At 48.1% G+C, this 9,687-nt stretch overlaps 1 protein-coding gene across 1 annotated transcript in view; it reads right to left on the bottom strand.

Moving 5' to 3' along the window:
* SAG (S-antigen visual arrestin) overlaps window positions 1-9,437 on the bottom strand; it is a 41,204-nt gene extending 31,767 nt beyond the window's left edge. The window contains exons 1-2 of the mRNA XM_017859365.1: window positions 9,363-9,437; window positions 2,502-2,562 (exon numbers count right to left, since the gene is read on the bottom strand). Coding sequence (XP_017714854.1) covers window positions 2,502-2,562; window positions 9,363-9,437 — 136 coding nt within the window. The remainder of the gene's footprint in view (window positions 1-2,501; window positions 2,563-9,362) is intronic.
* Between the last annotated feature and the right edge of the window lie 250 nt (window positions 9,438-9,687).

The following is a 9,687-nucleotide window of genomic DNA, read 5'->3' as shown; positions in this document are numbered from 1 at the left end:
AAAAAAAAAAAAAAAAAAAAAGAAAGAAAAGTTAAGCAAAGGGCAAAAAATCATCCAAATTCCTACTACCTGAAAATACCTATTGTGAAGATCTTGGTGCAGACTTTTGTTTCACTTTTCCAGGCCAGGTGTGGTGGCTCATGCCTGTAATCCCAGCACTTTGGGAGGCCGAGGCAGGGGGACTGCTCGAGCCTAGGAGTTTGAGAGCAGCCTGAGCAACACAGTGAGATCCTTGTCTCTACAAAAAGCTTTTTAAAAAATTAGCAGCAGCCTGGGTAACAAAATGAGAGCCTGTCTCTACATAAAATTTAAAAAGTTAGCTGGGTGTGGTGGTGCATGCCTGTAGTCCCAACTACTCAGGAGGCTGAGGCAGGAGGATCCCTTGAGTCTGGGATGTCAAGTCTGCAGTGAGCCATGATCATGCCACTGGACTCCAGCCTGGGTAATAGAACCAGACCTTTTCTCAAAACATACAAAAAAGAAAAAAGAAAAAAAGTGAGCAGGGCATGGGCCAGGCATGGTGGTGCCTGCCTGTGGTCCCAGCTACGTGACAGAAGGAGGTAGGGGATTTCTTGAACCTGGGAGGTTGAGGCTGCAGTGAGCTGTGACCGTGCTACTGCACTCCAGCCTGGGTGACAGTGAGACACTGTCCCACACCCCTGCCCAAAAAAAAATTTTTCCAGACATATATAACTTAATTATATGAATGCTTTTACTAAGAAGAAAAAAGATCCTATTGTACTTACTGTTCAGCTAACTGGTTTCCTCACTCAATTATACATTGCAAATATCTATTCATACTCACATACATACATCTATACACACACGTATATATATATACACACACACATATAGAAAAAACATGTGCTAAGCATTTTAATAGCTACATATTACTCCATTGAATGGATGTACCATAAATTATTTAATCACTTCCTATTGTTAGGCATCTAGGTTTTTTCCAGTTTTTCCCATTGTAATTAATATCGTGATGAACATCCTTATACATACATCTTTATATCTCTCCATGACATTTTAAAAATAAATTATAGAATTGGATTTGGCTTTTGATAACATGCTGTCAAACAACCTTCCAGAAAGTGTTTTGCCAAGGCACATTTTCATATTCAGTGTCTGAAACTGCCAGTTTTCTACACTCTTTAAAAAACGTTTTGTGTTGAAATGATTATAGATTCACAGGAAGTTGCAAAGATAGTACAGAGACGTCCCTAGTATCCTTCATCCAGTTTTTCCCAATGGTTCCATCTGCCATAATTACAGTACAATATCAAAACTAGGAAGCTGACGTGGGACGTTCTGAGAAACATTTTGGTTCTTTCCGGTTTGGAGCTACCACAAATAAAACTGCTGCGAACAATCATGTATAGGTTTTTGTGAGGACACAAGTTTTCATTTCTCTGAGATAAGTGCCCGGGATGCAACTGTTGGATCATATGGTAAGTACATGTTTCGTGTTTTAAGAAACTGCTGCTGGGCGCAGTGGCTCGCACCTGTAATCTCAGCACTTTGGGAGGCTGAGGCAGGCAGATGACTTGAGCTCAGGAGTTCGAGACCAGCCTGGGTAACATGGCAAAACTCTATCTCGACAAAAAATACAAAAATTAGCGGGGCATGGTGGCACATGCCTGTAGTCTCAGCTACTTGGGAGGCTGAGGACAGAGGATCGCTTGAGCCCAGGAGCTGGAGGTTGCAGTGAGCCAAGATCTCGCCACTACATTGAAAGTAATGGCAAAAAACTGCAATTACTTTTGCACTAACCTAAAATATTTTAGCCATTTTGGTAGGTGTATAATACACTCTCACTGTAGCTTTAATCTGTATTTCCCCGCTGGCTAATGATACCAAAGATGTTTTCACGTGCTTGCTTGTCTTCGTGTATCTTCTTTGATGAAATGTCTCTTCCTGTCTTTCCCCCGTTTTCTCACAGGATCCTGCTTTTTGTACTGCTGAGTTCCGAGCGTTCTTCATACATTCCAGACATGAGTCCTTTGTCTCTTCACACTCTTTAAAATTCTTTCCAGCCGGGCACGGGTGGTTCAAGCCTGTAATCCCAGCACTTTGGGAGGCCGAGGCGGGTGGATTAACTGAGGTCAGGAGTTTGAGACCAGCCTGACCAACATGGTGAAACCCCATCTCTACTAAAAATACAAAATTAGCTGGGCGTGGTGATGCATGCCTGTAATCCCAGCTACTTGGGAGGCTGAGGCAGGAGAATCACTTGAACCTGGGAGGCAGAGGTTGCAGTGAGCCGAGATCGTGCCACTGCACTCCAGCCTGGCCAACAAGAACGAAACTCCATCTCAAAAAAATAAAAATAAATGTAAATAAAATTGTTCCCACTCAGCCAGTGGAAACTCACTGATGTTTTAATTTGCATTTCTTTAATTAGATTATTAGCAAGGCTGATTTTTGAAAATACAAAGTGAGCAGTTATCTGTGACTTAAAGGAAAACCAGCATTACAATTTTCTCCAAGCAACTTACCCACAGGCTGGACTTGGCTGACATGGTCTATGTAGTCTCTCTTCCCCAGGTAGATGGTCACCTGCAAGACAAACGGGTGTGGGTCTGAGAGCCAAAGAATGCTAAGCTAAGGCATCCATGATAAAAACCAGCAGCAGCCCAGGCGCGGTGGCTCATGCCTGTAATCTCAGCACTTTGGGAGGCCAAGGCGGGCGGATCACAAGGTCAGGAGTTTGAACCTGGCCAATACGGTGAAACCCTTTCTCTACTAAAAAAAAAAAAATACAAAAATTAGCTGGGCGTGGTGGCACACGCCTATAACCCCAGCTACTCAGGAGGCTGAGGCAGGAGAATCGCTTGAACCCGGGAGGCAGAGGTTGCAGTGAGCCAAGAGCGTGCCACTGCACTCCAGCCTGGGCAACAGAGTGAGACTCAGTCTCAAAAAAAAAAAAAAGAAAAAAGAAAAATACGCAAATGAGATGTTTGCCATTCATTTGCATATTAAATCTTTTATTTCCAGTTGTGGAATGAAAGGTATCTCCTCTTTGTTACAAGAACTTCTGGACAGGCTGGGTGTGGTGGCTCACCCCTGTAATCCCAGCACTTTGGGAGGCTGAGGCGGGTGGATCACCTGAGGTCAGGAGTTTGAGACGAGCCTGGCCAACATGACGAAACCCCGTCTCTACTAAAAACACAAAAATTAGCCGGGCATGATGGTGTGTGCCTGTAATCCCAGCTACCTGAGAGACTGAGGCAGGAGAATTTCTTGAGCCTGGGAAGTGGAGGTTGCAGTGAGCAGAGATAGTGCCACTGCACTCTAGCCTGGGTGACAGAGCGAGACTGTCTCAAAAAAAAAAAAAGAAAAAGAAAAAGAACTTCTGGACAGAGCAAAGAGGTGGGAGTTCTGGAGAAGCCCCTGAAATCCCACCAGGTGAACTTCTGCACAGGTAGACCTGGAGCCGTACCCCAAGGGAGCTGGGTGGAGGAGGGATGGCCATCATCTGGGCCCACAGGCCCTGCCCCTGTCCTGCCCCTGGCAGCAAAAGTCTCTACCCACTCATGGGAGAGTAGGGTTGGGTTCCCCAGCCCTCAGCACTTTAACCCATAGGACTGTGCCTCGGTGGTGGTAACCCAGTCTCTGCACATCTTTCAGCATCTACTACACAGTCCCGGGCACACAGGGATTCAGTGTTTGCCAAGTGCAGCAATGAATGACAGCACACTCTTTCACTGAGTGTGGCCCCCCTGGCTGGCCCCCTTCTTCAAATGAATATTTTGTATTCCAGGAACGGCCTGAATCATTTTTGTTGGCATTAAGTCCTCTCCTATACGCTTCCCTTCCACCCATATCAGATGTCCCGAAGTGTGGCCCTGTGTCCTCTAAGTTACTTGCATGATTGATGCTGAAGCGACTTCGAGCAAATACCATTAGAACCCTGGTTTACAGAGAAGATTCCGTAGGAAACCTTATACTCCCAGCACTAAGCGTATTTGGGAGGCCTCACTAGCCTGGGTGGTGTGGAAGCCTGGCATCTGAGAGGAGCGGGCTGACCAGGACACACACTGCTACCTGCTGGTTCCTGCAGTGAGTCCCAGCTTCCTAAACACTGGGTGTATTGGCCTTGCCCTCAAGATGCCCCTGGGGGGCTGACCAGGGTGTGTTGCCCTAGTAGATTCCCTGGTCTTCTGGCTTCTGAGCAAGGTGGGCCAGATGTTTGCTCCCACCTTGCCTGCATAGTGGCCGGGTCTGGGGCTGGCACAGCCCCCTAGTGGGAATCACAGTGCCTGGCAGGTAACCCTGAGGGCCTCGGGGTTCTGAGACTTGTGTGATCCCTTAGCCCCAGGGAGGTGCCAGCACCCAGCTGCTTGTCGCTGCCATGTGGCGCACTGAGCTCTTTCTTGTAATTTTTTTTTTTGAGATAAGGTCTCATTCTGTCGCCCAGGCTGGAGTGCAGTGGTACTATCTCAGCTCACTATAACCTCTGCTTCCCGGGATTAAGTGATCCTCTCACTTTAGCCTCCCAGGCAGCTGGGACTGCAGTTGCACGCCACCATGCCCAGCTAATTTTTTATATATTTTTTTGTAGAGACGGGGCCTCGCCATGTTGCCCAGGCTGGTCTCAAACTCCTGGGCTCAAGCAATCTACCCACCTCGGCCTTCCAAAGTGCTGAGATTACAGGCATGAGCCACCACTGTACCTGGCTATTTCTTGTGATTTCTTTCACACCTGCCTACACCTTAGCAAACAGCCCCTTTTAAAAACTCTCCTCTGGCCAGGTACAGTGGCTCATGCCTGTAGTCCCAGCACTGAGAGACCGAGGTGGGAAGGATCGCCTGAAGTCAGGAGTTCAAGCCTGGGTAACAAAGTGATACTCCCTCCTCTGCCCCCTGGCATCTCTCCAAAAAAAAAAAAAAAAAGATTAGCCTGGCAAGGTGGTGCCTGCTTGTAGTCTCAACTACTTGGGAGGCTGAGGAAGGAGGATCACTTGAGCCTAGGAGTTTGAGGCTGCAGTGAGCTATGATCATACCATTGTACTCCAACCCTGCTCTCCCACAAAGGGGGTAAAGAGATCTTCACTGGTCTCCAGAGTAAGACCCTGTCTCTAAAAAAAAAAAAAAAAATTCTCCTCAAATCAACCTATTTGGAGGCTGCCTTGCAGGAATGGTAACTATTACATTGCTATTCAGCTGCTCAGTGTCTAGTGGCTGCTCACTCCTTCTCTGTGGAATAAACTCCAGGGCCTTGTGCGTGGCCACCCTGAGAGTATCCCCTCTAACAGCTCCGCTCTTCCCGGGGCTCTGGCCACAGCGGCTCTGCCACAGCTCCCCCAAACACCACAGATTTGTGCCTCTGTTCCCATTGTTTCCACTCTAAGGCAGGCCCTTCTGCTGCACTTTCACCTGGGGGCAATCCTATCCACACTTCAGGCGACACCTCAGGGTCCCCATCTCTTCCTTTGCCCAGCACCCCCTGACTTTTGATGCCCCGGGAGCACGTGGCCTGTGATTCCACCTCAGCGTGCAGCACACTGCGTTCTGGGTGTTCCTGCAGGAGCCTGTCTCCTCTGCTAGACTTCGCCTGTCAATTAGGCAAGTGCTGCTTTCATTCATCCCATACACGGCTATGGAGGCCCCAGCAGCTGCTGGCTACTGAAAATAAAAACTGAAGAAGACATCCCCTTGGTCCCCAAGGTCCCTGCTCTTTGGTTGGGAGCCCAACAAGTGAACTGGCAATTGTGCCCCTGGAATAAATGCCAGGGCAAAGGCTGGCGGGGAGGAAGCCCGAGGGGAGGGCAGTGAGGAGGGAAGGAGAGAGGGAAGGCTCTTACTTTCAGAGGAGGCTCTATCCAGTGGACAAATGGCATAGCCAGGGGACAGGGGACGGTGAGGGGCATGCTGTCTGAGCATAATGTGTACAAAGCCCGGGGCCCTGAGAATGCTTCTGGAACTGCCAATGGCTTCACCTGCAGGTGAATGGCCACCGAATGGGGATGCAGGTTGCTGCTGAAATGGTCTCATAGGACGTGGCCCTAAAGAACCTCAGAAGACGTTGAAGCATTTTAAGCAGGATGAAAGACTTGAATTAAACAGTATTTAGAGAAGCTAAATAGAGAAATAGCTTTTGGAAGAATTAAATAGCATTTAGAGTGCTTATCATGTATCAAGGGCCAAGCTAAGCACTTTGACCACATGGTTTCACTTAATCCTCACAGCAACTCAATGAGATAGGAATGGAGCCCATTTTATAGAAGGGAGCACTGAGATTTAGCTCATATCAGCAGCAAAGTGGAGAATGGATCGGCAAGGGGAGGGCCAGTTAGGCTGACTGTGGTGCAGATGAGGGGCACTGGAGAGTGGTTGGGAGAGAAGAGGGTAGGTGAAGAGAGGACATGTTTCTTCTCTTTCAAAAGGTTTGGTTGCAAGGGAAGAAGAATTAGAAAGGATACAGGGTTGAGGGTAGTTGGTGGTTGTTTTGAGGTGCATAAGATCAGTACTTATTTATTTATTTGTTTTGTTTTGTTTTTTGAGACAGAGTTTCGCTCTTGTTGCCCAGGCTGAAGTGCAATGGCGCAATCTCAGCTCACTGCAGCCTCTGCCTCCCAGGTTCAAGCAATTCTCCTGCCTCAGCCTCCCGAGTAGCTGGGATTACAGGCATGTGCCACCACGCCCAGCTAATTTTTGTATTTTTAGTAGAGACGGGGTTTCTCCATGTTGGCCAGGCTGGTCTCGAACTCTTGATCTCAGGTCATCCACCCACCTCAGCCTCCCAAAATGCTGGGATTACAGGTGTAAACCACCGCGCCCGGCTGGTACTTCTTTTCACGCTCAGACGAAGTACTGGCAGACAGGAGAGGCTGCAGACACAACCAGACCAATGGCTGAGGCCCCTGAGGAGGTGGCCAACCATGAAACCCAGGGTGTAAGAGGTAGTAAACTTCAGATGGGAGCAAAGCACTCCTTCCACTGCAACAGGAAGGGCAGGGGCAGGACGGGGGCAGGTAGAGAAGTGGGTGATAGAGACTGTAGCCAGCCTTCGGGGGGCCATCCAACAGCCACACACCCCTTCTTCTGGATAAGAGCTGCAAACTGTGTTCAGCGAACACCATCTTCCACCAGGCGGTGTGCTCAGAGGAGGCCAGCTCCAGGGAACGATTCTTGATTGGCCTGATTCACTGTGATCATCTAATTCTTTTGGCTTGGGATTGGTTTACGGTGGGCATGTGAGCCAGTTTTGGCCAATGAGATATGGGAGAAGAGGCTTGGGAAAGATTTCCTGACCCTTACAAGAGACCCCAGGAAACCACAGCTTCTTCCTTCTGGATGTTGTCAAGTGTGGGTGAGACGCCGGAGCGGGGGCATTTAGCCACCTGCTGGAGGATGAAGGTCAAAGAAGAGGGCAGCGTCCGGAGAATCACAGAGAAATGGGCTCAAAGCCCTGGCACCTCATGCCTGGGGCCACACAGACGTCGCTGGCAAAATGATCTGAATACATGAGACAGGAATTGAATTCTCTTTTCCCCACTGTGATGACATATCTACAAAAACCCTCTACATTTCTGGGGGGAAAGGACGTCTATCTAGGAATGAGGGGAAAACAATGTAGGACACCAACACGAGTGGTTTCCTCTTCAGCCAGAAGTTGAGATAAAATGGACTGGAAAGATACAACTTGGGAAAGAGCTTGGAGGATGAAAGAACCAGAGCACTTGATTAAAATGACCGAGTTCCTTAGCTAGGAAAGGAGGAGGCGGAAAGCACACAGGCAAAGCCGGGTCTCCTGGGTGGCACAGTAAGGATGGGGAGGTTCTTTGGCCCCCATACGGGTTTCAGAAGTCAGCCACAATGGGCCAGGCGCGGTGGCTCACACCTGTAATCTCAGCACTTTGGGAGGCCAAGATTGGGGGATCGCCTGAGGTCAGGAGTTAAAGACCAGCCTGGCCAATGTGGTGAAACCCCATCTCTACTAAAAATACAAGAATTATCCAGGCATGGTGGCGGGCACCTGTAGTCCCAGTTACTAGGGAGGCTGAGGCAAAAGAATTGCTTGAACCCAGGAGGCAGAGGTTGCAGTGAGCTGAGATCACGCCACTGCACTCCAGCCTGGGTGACAGAGTGAGACTCCGTCTCAAAAAAAAAAAAAAAAAAAAAACCAGAATGATGGCAAGCTACCCTGTCCAGTAGGGTAGCCACTGCCTAAGGTGGTTCCCGGACACCTGAAATATGGCCATTCCAAATTGACATGTTCTGTAAATGTAAAATACACACCAGATTTCAATAATTTTTATATTATTTATGAGTTGAACTGACAGTTTTTTGGATATAATGGGTTAAAATAAAATATAGCATCAAAATGAATTTCACCTGTTTCTTACTACTTTTTAAATGTGGCTACTAGAAAATTTAAAATTACATATGTGGCTTGCACTGGATGGTGCTGAGCTAGACTTTTGGCTCGTAAGAAGATGTTGAGTGGAGCTAACCACAGACGCTGGACGGTGGACCCTCCCCCATGCCAGGAAGTTCATGGACACATCTGGAGCATCTAACGTGCTCCTGGAGAGTGGTGGAAAGGGGGCAGACTGGGGCCCTGCAGGCCCAGCTGAGGCTTGAGAGTCCCGTGGTGGGATAGGTGCACAGAGAAGGAGTCACATTGATCACTGTCTGGGTTTTACCCAGGCAGGTGACACAAGAGATAGACAAAAGGCCAAGGGAATCACAGGTAACACTGACAAAACACTGTTTAAATAACAGTGTTTAAATAGTAGGTCAAGGGTTCAAGGCCGGCTAGGAAAAGAAGCAGAGGCTGGGGAGACAGTGTGGGGATTGAGGGATTGGGAGAAAACTGAGGGTCATAGGACTAAAGTATTGATGAGATTGAAGAGAACCTATATTTCTGCAGTTCATTCACTCATTTATATCTCAGTGATCATCCATCTTAGACAGAGACGAACATAGACACCAAGCTTCCCTAGCCCTCACAGGGTTTGTTTGTTTTTTATTTGAGACAGAGTCTCCCTCTGTTACCCAGGCTAGAGTGCAGTGGCATGATCTGGGCTCACTGCAACCTCTACCTCCTAGGTTCAAGTGATTCTTGTGCCTCAGCCTCCCAAGCCTGGGATTACAGGTGCCTGCTACCACACCCAGTTAATTTTTTTATTTTTAGTAGAGATGGGTTTTGCCATGTTGGCCAGGCTTGTCTTGAACTCCTGGCCTCAAATTATCCTACTTCAGCCTCCCAAAGTGCTGGGATTACAGGCATGAGCCACCTGCCCTGGTCCTCAAAGAGTTTTGACGTTGCTCGTGACTACACTGTACTTGAAAAAGCTCCATTTTAAAAAAACAATAATTTCTATCAAACCACTCACTGCTGCACCACTCACCGACTTGTCCCGGGAGATCTTCTTGAAGATAACATGGTTCGGTTCGGACTTGCTGGTCTTCCCGCTGGCTGCCATGTTACCTGTCCCTGGCAACTTCTACCACTTTGGGGTGTTGGTCAGGCGTTAGAGGACTGGAGAAAGGTAAGACAATCCTAAATATCAAGTCAAGAACATCCTGGGTATGAAATCTACTCACGAGATGCTGTGCACCCTCACCATTCCCTTCTACCGGCTTCAACATCCGAGTTTCACTGATGAGTCTTTGCTTAGTTTGTATTTTACTGCAGCATGATTTGGGGTGTTTTCAATATTTTTATTTTTCTTG

Source organism: Rhinopithecus bieti, unplaced genomic scaffold (genome assembly GCF_001698545.2).
Source record: "Rhinopithecus bieti isolate Rb0 unplaced genomic scaffold, ASM169854v2 scaffold_50517, whole genome shotgun sequence".
NCBI lineage: Eukaryota > Metazoa > Chordata > Mammalia > Primates > Cercopithecidae > Rhinopithecus > Rhinopithecus bieti.
This window is presented reverse-complemented; position numbering and strand designations above follow the sequence as displayed.